Below are 12,451 nucleotides of genomic sequence, written 5' to 3'. Positions count from 1 at the left end.
AAATATATAAAAAGATTAATTACAAAATGAAATCTGTGTTTTGCTGCATTCAGAGGGAATTTAGCCATGGATTTCTATGTAGCTGGGATTAAAACTATAGAGCATAAGACAAGAGACTTCATGGTGTTGTGCTCTCTGAGATTCCAAAACTGCGCAGTGTCTTGCACAGCAAATTCTCACTTAAATACAGGCTTGTTAAACGTTTACTGGAGAAATAATGGAATGGTGGAGGTTCATGAAGAGAGAACCTCCTATTCTCCCCTGTACAACTCTGAGCATTGCATAGACAGACACAAAAATAGAAGGAAAACATTTAATTGTGAGTTATTTTTAGATTGTGGTCAGTGAAGGGAGAGATTGTGGGCCTGATTCTAAAGTGACTGACTGAAAACCAAGGACAGCTAGCGTGACTTCGGTGGGAATACTCCATGTTCCTGCTGTCCTCACTACAGGGAGAACTGGGGCTGCTCCAGGATGAAGAAGCTTTCAATAGAATATTAAAACCAGCACAGGGAGCCGCTCCCAAACACGTGAAATGGGCTTCAGTCCAGTCAACATGTGGTTGGATGCTGCTGGAAACAGTTTCTGGCAACTATTGCTATATTTATAGTACTGTGAAAAAAGGTTGAAAAAAGTATCTATAAAAGGTGTAGTTGGCTGGGAAGTCAAATTTCCAGGAGCCAAGAGCAATGAGGCTTTCATGTTCTCAAATTTTGGAGTGAAGAGCTGAAACAGTCTCTTGGCAGGATCCAGAGGAAGCAGACAAATTAGCAATAAGGTTCCCATCACTTGTCCATAACTTGGTGAATGGGAAGATCTGCTTGGGTGAAATGAATAAAAAGCAGTAAGTGGTGACATCGACTGGGCTGGGGACACCTAGAGCCAGAAAGACCTCACCAGCTTCACCTCTAGGCTCTAGGTAACAGGATGTGTCAGGAGGGATTATTTGACAATGCAGTTAATAACGTTGGTCAGAAAAGTCTCAGAGTGTGCCACTGGTATGAAAAGATTTGGGAGCTCTTGGTCATGGCAAACCAACTCAAACCAGAAGGAAAAAAATTGGGAAATGAGGTGGAAATCTGGCTGCCACTCATTTGTTAGCAGAAGAACATAAGTGAGAAGCACAGGAAACCGTTAAATTTGAAAATGTCTCTATGAGATAAAGACATAAAGACATATGGCAGTGAGAGGATAACCCTCTTTAGAAGAGCAGAGCCTACTGAAATGGTAGAACACGGTGTAAATTGCCCCCGGTGTCTGCACTGAAAGTCTTCTGCACAGTAGTAACAGATGAGGTAGCCTTGTTAATAAATATGTGCACATTGCAGTGACTGAGCTTGACCTGCTTGTGCTGCTCCTTCTTGAACTGAAATACAGATGGTGCTGCAAGAGTAAATAAATTGGTAAGGGGGTGTGAGGGAGTGTTGAATTACTGCATCCCTTTCAGTGATGGAGCATCTATCACTGGCCTTGAGCTGAGGAACAGCTCTGGAAGCTTTGCCAAGGAGAAGCAATGTGTTTGGGAGTGTGGGAAACAGAATTAAAGAAAAGGAGGAAAGCCAAATGATAGCAAAAAGAAAGGGAAGAGGGAAAGAGAAACTCACGTAGAGTCCAATTAAATCATAGAATCTGGGTGTGTCCTTAACTTCATGTTTCAGTGGGAATGAATTAGATGTTGCAGGGCTCACTCCTTGATGCCAGGGTTTGCACATGAATTTGTGTAGTAACAGGCAGAAACACTGATGACAAAGTATTCATTGAGAAGAGTTCATGGTTGAGAAGGGCTGGGGAGAGTATCTGCATGTTATAAAAGTGTGTATCTGTTTAGTCCTGATGATCTGCTATCCTGGTTTGAGCAGAAGCCAATGTTCAGTTTTATTGTAAGAGGCACCCCTTCAAAGCTTCCCCGTAAGCTCTCCCTTGCTATTGAATAGTTCAGAAAATCCAGAGATTTCTCCAGCCACTCAGGCCATGTTTTCATGCCTTCAGGAAAGAGAAATAACATGAAGTTATTTATGCACAGATTGCAAGGGATCTGTTGCTTGGAGACGTGTGCGAATATATATTCAACCAGATTTCCAAAGTAGCCACAGACTTTCCTTTTGCCAGGGAAGAGAAGGAAGGAGCAAGTAAAGAAATGACATTTAGACATAGCAGCACTAGTGGAACTGTTTGATGATGATCATGCTGCTCTTAAAGTACCAGGTACTTTCTCTTCCAGTACACTGGAAATTAGGAAAATAACCTGTATCGCTGGACTGGTGGCACACTGGAGGTTCAGTGGTGACAGACAGAGGCACGTGCCCAACAGCTCTGCCCAGCTCTTTCCCTCAGTTCCAACCTTCATTGCTCTAAAGAGCATCTTGAAGACATAAGCTAAGCATGGCAGATGCATTCAGATCTCCCTGATCTTTTGTTCATGTCTCCTTCCACGTTAGCTGACTAGAAAGAAACCAGAAATAGTCAGTACAACCTGGAAAACCTCTTCATGGACAGCTTGTTGCCATGTAACACTGGCTCAACAATCCATCCAGGTCTAATGATCCCACTGGTTTTTATGAAATACAGCTGCTTTGGTTTTTTCCTCAGGGAATTTTCTGACTTTGCATTTAAACCATCTTTTTCCTGTGTCTGTCTCCTGAGAAGGTCTCTTCTGAAATTCCATGTTACTGTCATGTGCAGGTTTTCACAGTCTTCCATCCACAGGGTTGGAAGGGGCAATCCTCCGCCATAGGTAGGGACACCTTCCACTAGAAGAGGTTGCTCAGAGCCCCATCCAACCTGTCCTTGAACACTGCCAGGGATGGAGAATCCACAACTTCTCTGGGCTACCACTTACAATGCCAGCTCCTTTTTGCAGGGAATCACTAGACAATAGAGGAAACAAGCTTCCCCCAACTTCCACATTTTTGAAAGACATGACCTGCCCCAGTATCCATAAAATGGCTGCTAAAAGACACGGGGATGGCTCACGGCTTCTCGCCGTCTCAGGCAAACCAGGCTGCTGCTGCCCAAAGGAAGAGGGAGCAGGGCCCCATCTTTCCCTCTCTGTAGGAGGGAAAGAGGGAACAGGTTTATTTGGAACATAAATCCCAAGAGGAAAACCTCTCTAGAACTGGGTTTGCTTGTCTTTCTACAGTCACATATGGGGAATGGAAGGAGCACAGAGCCAGGAGCAGTCGGACCAGGCTCGGCAACAGCACTTGGTCCAGCTTTCCAGGGGTTTGATATTCCAAGTCAGTGCTGCCCCAAGGACCATGCTGCCCCAGGCAGCCGTCTGCTCACCAAGGCCTGCTCCTGGCCCTCTAGAAGCGACTAGACTTAGAAAATAAAAATCTAATTTCGGTTGTAAGCAAAAAAAGTGTTTATGGCGTGAAAAGCAGCAGGCCCAGTAGCAACGTAGCCTAATTGATGGGGTTTTTTTGTTTTCAAACAGGGTGTCCAAAAGGTACTTATGGTTCAAACTGCCAAAATCCCTGTAAATGCATGAACGGAGGCCACTGCGACCCCGCGTCGGGAACGTGTGATTGCGCGCCCGGTTTCATTGGAGCCGACTGCAGTAAAAGTAAGCCAACATTCGTGTCCTGCCTCTGTCAAAACACAGCACAGAGAATAATTTGCATAAGAGCTTGTCAGTAGAAAAACAGACAGATCCCAGCTACCTCTTCCTTGAATTGTAAATCAGGATTCCAGCTTTGTAAAAAAATCTCTTGCAAAATATTTTCCCTCTCTTCTGCGCGCGTAGGAGCAAGGACACCCATCCCAGGATTACAACCTGCTTGCCCAAATGTATTTCTAGAGCCAGCTCAGCATGAGTTGCTCAAGTTCCTTCTTCCTGTCCAAAATTTCGAGGTTGAGAAATTATCTCAATATTTTGCTTCACACTATGGTGCCATTAGTTTCAGTAAATGGGAAAAAGATCAAGTTTTGTCGTGGCAAAACTGGTAAAGGCTCCATGGCAACTTTAGTGTTACTTCTGTGTTTCAGAGCTAAATGGCGTGGCTGAATTTCTGTCCTGTTTCCAAAGCTCTGATCTCTGTGAAGTTCTCTTCAGCTTATTCACTGAAAGGCAATGTTTGAATGTTTCGGAGCCTATAGCTTTGTTCTCTGGTATAGGACAGCATCAGTATTAAAGATGGAAAGATATTTTTAGCTGGAAGGATGAGCAACTGATATTTTAGTAGGAAATCTTTTAAATACTCCATGTGAAACCACGGATTATATTTATAACCTCAGGTAAAGTCTCAGAGGATGAAGCAGTCATCTCTCTCGATGGATTTTGGTTTCATAGGTGTTGCTTTGAAGCACACTAGGTGGAATAAAAACGAAGCAAACTCTACCTATAAGATCCTGCCTATGTTAAAGATGAAAACTGGCATCAGGATGTTTAACAAAAGCCTGTGTTTCCTTCAGCTTGCCCTGAAAACCGATATGGGAAGGACTGCGCCCAGTTCTGTGCCTGTGGTAAAGGTCAGTGTGACCCACGGACTGGCAAGTGCTCCTGTCCCCCTGGCCAAATGGGACCTGGCTGTCAGCAAGGTAACAAAGCGGGACCTGAGGTCACCTCGTCAATGGTGACACACTTAAAACACCCAGCAAACAAAAGCCAGCATCAAACATTGTTTGTAGCTGCATTCCCAGTGCCTTTGCTCGATAACGTCGCAGTCAGGTGTACTCAGCTCTGTCCCTCTCTGCTCCATCACTCTTCCTTATCCTGCCACATCTCCCCGCTTCGCTCTGCCACCCTCAGTACCAGGGCACTGGGATCTCCACAGGGTTGAGGAGATATGGCAAAACAAAGTGTTTGGATGAAGCTGATAACAGTCATGGAGTGGTGTCTGGTCACGCTCGGGAGACACCACTAACTTGGAATACTCTGTGGGGAGCATGTGTTTGTATTTATTCCCTATCACCTTCATCCTTTTTTTTTTTCTTGAATGCTAATTTATTTTTCTTTACAAACTTTGTTAATTCTCTGTAGTGTGTCCCCAGGGACAGTATGGCCCCAGCTGCCACCTGACATGTACCTGTCAGAATGGTGGCATCTGTGACCACGTGGATGGCAACTGCACCTGTGGGCTGGGCTGGACAGGAAGATCCTGTGAGAAAGGTGATTTTCTGCTTTGATGCCAGTGGACTTGTACATTCAAGAACAGGTTTGAACTGTCCCCAGGCAACCACAAAAGGGGACAGTTTTTGCTTAAGTAGACTACATCACTGCTGCATTTCCCTCTGTAGCTTCTCTCACACAGAACTACCCCTAGTTAGAGCTTCAAGTCATTTCTCAGAGACAGTAACCTTGTGAGTTCTGCTTGTAACTCTCATAAATTCCTTTGCAAGGACATTTTTTCTGCTGTCCAACTTTTGTGTTCTTTTGTTCATGGGAATGTTGTTTTGTGTCTTCTTTCGTGTGCTGCTCCTCAGTCAGCAGAAGCCTATGTCTCCTTTCTCTCTTGTTGTGTTCTTCTCTTCCATTTGACACTGAACTGCAGTTGAACATCCCATATATTGACTTCACAGATGTTCTGACAGCTTCTGTCCAAAGCAGTTGAGATTACCCTGCTATCTCTCACCCTTACTTCTCCATGACAGCTCTCCCTTACACAAGGCAAAGCACACTCACAGAATAAGCTCAGTTTTCACTCCAGAACCCCTCCTGCCAGCCCAGAGTCTTCCCACATCTGTCCTTCTGTCTGTCTCCCAAAAATAATTCTGCATTTCTACCTTCCCATGTTTCTCTGTAGATGAAATACCTGAATATTTGCAGGCTTAAATGTTCAGGAAATCACAAGTTCCGAGTTCACATTCAAGACAAATGGCATTCTTAGAACATAACTCCCATAGTTCAAACTCCTCAACATGTTCTTAGGAACTTATTTACAGCTTTCTGCCCCTGACACCTGTAGAATGTCCACCTCAAACTCCATAAGTATCTTTACCACGCACTGCTCTTTACAGGGCAGTGTCCCTATATAAAAGTATTATATAGAAATGACACTTTTTAGCAGCATTCTGAGATATAATTGTTTCACTTTGCACTTGAGAAGACCCAGAAGCCCAATTCATGCATGTGTGTGTGCAGAGAAGAAGCAGGAAGAAAAGGAAAGATGCTACATGGAGGTACTCACAGTGTGAGTACTGTGAGCATTCAGTGCACAGTGAATGATCACCGTGGACAGGCACTAAAAAAATTGCAGTTAACCAATAACTGACTGACCTGGCATTTCGCAGGTTGAACACCAATTGTGTTCATCTCTGTCTGTTCCTCTAAATCCCTGTAGTCACCCACAGGCTTCATGGGGGTTGCCAAGGCTCAGCAGGGTGATGCAGGTGTCACCATATGGAGTCGTGGCTTGTTGGGTGTATCTTACAGATAAAACATCTCTGGAGTGGAGCATGGGGGGCAGACTTGCACACGTTGTATAAGAGACTGTGTGTTGTGTCACTAGAAAGAGCTTCACTGTTTATCTTCTGACAGAGAGAGTGAAATTATTGGAAAATCGAGTCTTGATCTCCACAGCAGTGTGGGTTTGAGTGTGTTTTGACTGGAAATCAAAGACAGCTAATCAGGCATCCTTTTAATAGTGATTAGATATGATGTTCTTGAAAGATCTTGTCTGGCATTTGCAGAGTTCTGAATCTGATTACTCGGACGGCCACGCTCGTTTAAGTTCGTCTGCCCAGATTCAAATTATCACAGCAGTGGGAAGTTAACTTATTCAGAGATGATGCTGGGGTTAATTATATTGGCACAGTCCCCTTTGCATGGCTTGACTTTCAGTAATTTGAGATGTGTTTGGTACTGTGAAAGCAGATATCTCATTATACATGTAGAGGCTGTTGCTATGTGTGAAAAAGATTCTCCTGGTTTTATTAGAAATTGGAATAGCGTGAACTCCAATGATAACACAGAGGAGGAAAAGCTTCATGTTTTCTTTCACACTTTCTAAGTGCCTAAAAGAAAATATTGCTCTGGATAAAGAAAAAAAAAAAGAAGATAACATTTATACCATTCACTACACGGCTTTACAGCCCATAGTATGGGTTCAACATCAAGTATGTGAAGAGACAAATTAAAAAAGGCAGACTATTAAAAGTACGAGGAAGTTATTGTTCAAACATTTATATAATATAAACGATTTTTCATCAAAGTATGTAAATGCATTGCATTTGGGCAGAAGCTCTGTGTCTTCATAACACATATTCTTGGGTCTGCAAGTTATCCTCTGGGCATCATCTCTCAGCAATACAAGCTATCCCATATGAGTATTTTTGGGGTGAGGTCAGTGATTGTTTTTTTGTTTGTCTGTTTTTCTGTCCATGCCCTGCCAAGCAGAATGTCTCCCAGGGAAGTACGGGTCTGGCTGCACCTTGGACTGCTCGTGCCAGCACAATGGCACCTGTGACAGGTTCACAGGGTGCTGCCAGTGCCCCCAGGGCTACTACGGGCACTCCTGCGAGCACAGTAAGTGGGGCCCCCGGGGTAATTGTGGGGGGAGGTGGGGCTTCAGAGTAGTCAAGAAACACCCTGCTGGTTCAGTTAAATTTTTTGGGATGGCTCAGATCACCTGGCTGCCTCCAGATCTTGCATGTCTCTGATGCTGGGTGGCACAAGTTTGAAAGCACGTGGCATTATTAGAGTTAAGGGTAACTTTTGATGGCTCCCGGGGAACGTAGCCGAGAATACAAAGGATTTTAACAGGGTGTATGATTTTCTTCATGGACCTTCCTCATTTTAATTTTTCAGGGTGCCCCCTTGGATTTCATGGGCTGGGCTGTCTTAACCCCTGTACCTGTAAAAATGGAGCGAGCTGTGATGCAGTGACAGGACAGTGCATTTGTCCTTTGGGGTATCATGGTGTCCACTGTGAAAAAGGTACTGGTACCCCTCTGATGCGAGAGAAAAAAGGAAACAAAAAACCAGAGCCAAAACAGATCTCGAAAAGCCTCATGTAATTACTCAAATATTTGTTTGTTAAGAGCAACTTCTTCCATATTTTCTTTGTGAATATCCTGAAACATTGAAATTGGGACAGATTTCCTGTTAGACAGCTGGGTGTTCTTATTCCCTTAGAAATTAACTAATCTGGTTCCGATTAATACAGTGAAAGTCCTGGTCTCCATGATGTCTTGGAGCAATGAGTTCCACATGTCATTTATTAAAAATAAGTCCCTTTTACTGATTCTAAATTTGCTTCTAAAGCTCCAAATAAGATTATTAAATAGGTGCATGTCAGACCTGTTGAGTGTTATGGAATAGTCTTCTAGAGAATTCTAATTAAAAATGAAAATAAGTACCAGTTACATTTCTGGGACAGATTTACAGATACCTTTGATAAGTTAGATTAGACAAACCCGACATAAGGGGAGCTCATACAAATATTATGCCTATTCCACTACATTCAATTCTTCATTAAAGCTGGCATTTACACTGGCTTCAGCAGAGAGTTTATGAGCTTTCCTCTGAGACATCCTGGGAAAACTCCTCTGGCTTTAATGTACACCTTGCCATTCAAATGTGCATGTAAAAAGTTCTCTTGGTATCAGCCTGTGACAGGGGTTGGTTTGGTGAGAGGTGCCAGCGTCAGTGTGACTGCGGAGATGCTCCTTGTGATCCAGAGACTGGGAAGTGCCTTTGCCCACCTGGGAAGACTGGAGACAAATGTGACATTGGTAAGGATAATGTTTTTGAGGGCTGGACTGTGAATAGTTAAACCACTATGACCTGTTGGTTTAAGAACTGTAGAAGGACTTTTGCCGGTGTTCAAGATCACATTGTTTGTAGCAAATTGCTCTTATGGGTTATCAACACCTTTATCAGCAGGGCTGTACCTCATGATTTAATCAATATTTAAATTGATACACTGATAGGAAAATTGTTTATGGGTCAGCTGTAAAATGTCGTTTGCGTGGAGCTTTGGAAAACACGGATTGGGGAAGAATAGACCAAGAAATGTTGCAAAGGTAGTGGGGAGGACTCCAGAGGATGCAGATAGACACCAAGAGCTCCAATTTCTGTGTGTTTTTTCACACTGAAATTTGTGACCCTTTTCAGACCAATGAAAAAGTATGTCCAGCTCAGGATTTGCTTTCCCTGAAAGTAGGGGAGAATCCCTATGGATGAGGGTAGTGGTCCTGCAGCAGCTGTGCCTTGTTCAAGGCCAGGTTGGGTAGGGCTTGGAGCAACCTGGTTTAGTGGACGGTGTCCCTACCCATGGCAGGGGGCTGGGACTGGAACCAGATGAGCTTTAAGATTCTTTCCAACCTAAACCTTTTGGTGATTCTGTGATTATGATAGAATGGATTTAGGATAATACAGGAGTAAAAGGAATTGCAGTGGTTTAATTGAGTGTAAGAGGTTTGTGATCCAGATGCTGTGGCAAACAAGATAAAAGGAGTGAACATCCACGTGCTACTATGGAGCTTCACACCAGGAACCATAATCCTCCAGAGCCTCTGAAACACTGGGGGAATATTATTTCTTCTTTTGTCCTAGGATAGGGCAGGAAACAGCTTTGAACAGGCAATTAATAATAAAAAGTAATTGCTGGAAGCTTAAGCACTAGTGCAACCTGCAAAAATAAAGTGGAAAATTATTTGATTCCATCTGGGCACTGTCCTGTGGTCAGAGAAAGAAGCCACCCAGTCTGCAGTGCTGCTCCAATGGGGAATATCAACCACCCTTGTGGCCACACAGCACTGGACATCCACAGGCCTTTCCAAGGAAATTTTAGGCAGAAGTGGAACGCAAGGGGGAAGCTCAGCACCAAAAATGGGAACTGAGGTTTTGCTTCTTGCAAACTCTGCGAGTCACTTTTATTTTTCTCCAATCAGCTAGGGTAGCCCCCATCCATGAAAAGCTGTTATGGGGTAGGTTTTATTTGCATTTTTATTTTCAATTAGGCTCAGTTCATCTGTGATATAACTGTGAGCAGCTGTGACTCTGCAGCAGCCATAAAGATAAAAGGCCTGATTTTAATTTGAACTCTGGTAAAGCACCCATTAAACAGGCATAATGTTAATTAAAAAAAAAAAAAAGAGAGAGAGAGAATATAACAGACTTTTATGGGCGTTCTTTTTCTGTAGTAAATTAACATTGCAGACTTTCAAACAGATGTCTTAAATACACATTGTTATTAACATGAAAATGTGGTATTACATAAATTAAAATCAGGTCCAGAGGTGTTTGAGGAGACCTTTTCTCATAACATTTCCTAATTGAAAAGGCCAAGCTTGGAGCACATGGGGCAAGTTCTCCCACGTGCTGAGGCTGCAGCTGATGGGGGTCTCAGCAGAGCTTTATTTACCCCAGGGTGCTCATGGGAGAAAGCAAATGCCCTGGGTACTCACAGGGTTTCCCAGCGAGGTGAAGGAGAGAGGGCTATTGTTTGCAGAGTGTTTCACACCCTGCCCTGTGACCTGCTGCTCACTTTCCCTTCACACCTGTACCTCTGATGCATAAAAAAATTGCAGTGAGGATTTACCAGGTATGGTGTGAAACATATTTGTATTTGGAAGTGTGGGTTTTTTGTGAGTTTAATTTGCCAGGAGGCAGCAGAATCATGCAATTGGAGCAAGACATAAGAGTGTATATAAAACGGATTAATTTTCAATTACACATTCTGTGAGTGAAGGCTCTTGGCCGGCACCCACTGACAGCCAAGCCGTGCAGGAAGGAGAAGGGCAGGAGATAGTGTGGATCCAGGATGCTGACAGTAACTTTCCTGAGCAGATCCCAAGATGTTTTCTGTTGGGCTGTCAACCCCTGTTTTTACACCAGTAATGATTTCCATTCTGGGAACTTCTTTGGGACAGCTGGGCTGCAGTTTGGGCAGACCATGTGGCAGACGAAACTTGAAGGCTGCAGTGCTTTCCAAAATGTCATGTTTTAATGTTAACAGATGTAGGTGTCTAAGTAGCTTCCTGATCCCAGAGAACAGGGAGACTGCTAGGAAGTGTTCCATGTCTTCCAAAGACCTCTGTCCTTCCAGACTGCAGGTCAGACCGGTATGGCCCCAACTGCTCCCTGCGGTGCCAATGTGCCAGCAAATCCCAGTGCAATCCATACAACGGGAACTGCGCCTGCCCAGCCACGTGGATGGGGCCAACCTGCAGAGAAGGTAACACAGGCTGGGAGTGTGCAGCCTTTATTAGTAGAAGAAACCATTTGTTGCCCGTGGTAGTGGTCAGTGTTTGGACAAGAGGATCAATTATTTAGATATCTCCTCTTAATGAGGTGTAGTATTGAGTGGAAGTTTCCTCTCAATTCCTCCTTTAGTTTAAGAAACACATTGGGAACCTCCCACCTGAGATGTATTTTGCCTGCTCTCTGCCTCTGTGAGGAGGACAATGTAACTTCCCCTACCTTCTTTTAAAGGCTACCATTTATTGAATTATTTAAGTGTAAATTGTATAATCTATGTACTCTTTCGGTATTATGTTATATAGACCTGAAACCGTATTTCTACTTAATTCTCTAGGTGGCCCTGCAAAGCTTCCTTTTTATGAAGAACAAACTCAAGAAAAAGGGAGTATTTTTCCAAGAACTCTACAACAGTAACATTTGGACTAATAAATGGACTGTTTTATATGCACAGACGGTATTTGAATTTGGATATGAAAAGTTATTCAATTCAGCTTGAATTGTACTGAAGTATTCACACTTCTTATGGAAGACTACAGAGGCCATTTAGTAGTTGGATCCTTTTAAAAAGCTGAATCTGTTTCATGTACTTCTTTCTAGCCTCTTGCCCCTCCATTAATCTACTCTGGCCATTCTTTCTGATATTAATATAATTCATCACTTGAAAGCTCAGACATGTTTTTAATCAGACCAGCTCCAAAGAGTATCAGGATAAGCAGTGTGTAACACATCAATGTTCAGTGAGCCACGCCACGTATCAGAGACTTTCTAAACCCTGTCTCCTGACAACCACCACCACCACGTTTAATGAGTGTTTCACAGATTATGAAGCTGATACAGATCCACTGCAAAATCACACTGCACAGAAACTAGTGGGATTCACCAAAACGATTCCTCTTTGAATAACATTGTGTGTTTTAGAGAAACATGCAGTCTAATTTTAAACTTGCAGCTGAAGAAGGTCTCCATCTGTATCTTGCTTATGTCTGAATCCATCTTCCAAAGAGCGTGGTGTCATCTGTCAGACTGTCTTGGCTTTCTGCGTTCTCACATCGTGTCAGATGAGTTTCAGTGGTTTGTCAAGTCAAACTGGGCAGCAGATCTCCTCAAACGGTACCTGCTAACACAGAAGAGGTTTTATCTTGGATGGAGAAAACAGACAGTGAACAACAATAGATGTTTAAAGATAATCTCTGTGGGGTTTATGATTTTACTGCACAATTTTTTTTTAATGAACTCAGCTTAAAACAGTCCTCATACCATTCGATGGCTGCTGTTGGTCACTTCATGGAACAAAGACATTTTGGT

The 12,451-nt window shown here is 43.3% G+C and overlaps 1 protein-coding gene across 1 annotated transcript in view; it reads left to right on the top strand.

Moving 5' to 3' along the window:
• LOC113949163 (multiple epidermal growth factor-like domains protein 6) overlaps positions 1–12,101 on the top strand; it is a 189,117-nt gene extending 177,016 nt beyond the window's left edge. The window contains exons 31-38 of the mRNA XM_027647410.1: positions 3,437–3,565; positions 4,414–4,539; positions 4,982–5,110; positions 7,334–7,465; positions 7,748–7,876; positions 8,548–8,673; positions 10,992–11,120; positions 11,481–12,101. Of these exons, the coding sequence (XP_027503211.1) occupies positions 3,437–3,565; positions 4,414–4,539; positions 4,982–5,110; positions 7,334–7,465; positions 7,748–7,876; positions 8,548–8,673; positions 10,992–11,120; positions 11,481–11,560 (980 nt within the window). The 3' untranslated portion in view covers positions 11,561–12,101. The remainder of the gene's footprint in view (positions 1–3,436; positions 3,566–4,413; positions 4,540–4,981; positions 5,111–7,333; positions 7,466–7,747; positions 7,877–8,547; positions 8,674–10,991; positions 11,121–11,480) is intronic.
• The last annotated feature ends 350 nt before the right edge of the window (positions 12,102–12,451 follow it).

This window comes from Corapipo altera, unplaced genomic scaffold (genome assembly GCF_003945725.1).
Source record: "Corapipo altera isolate COAL_440 unplaced genomic scaffold, ASM394572v1 113, whole genome shotgun sequence".
Taxonomy (NCBI): Eukaryota; Metazoa; Chordata; class Aves; order Passeriformes; family Pipridae; genus Corapipo; species Corapipo altera.
The sequence above is the reverse complement of the archived record's forward strand: the minus strand, read 5'-3'. Positions and strand labels throughout refer to the sequence as shown.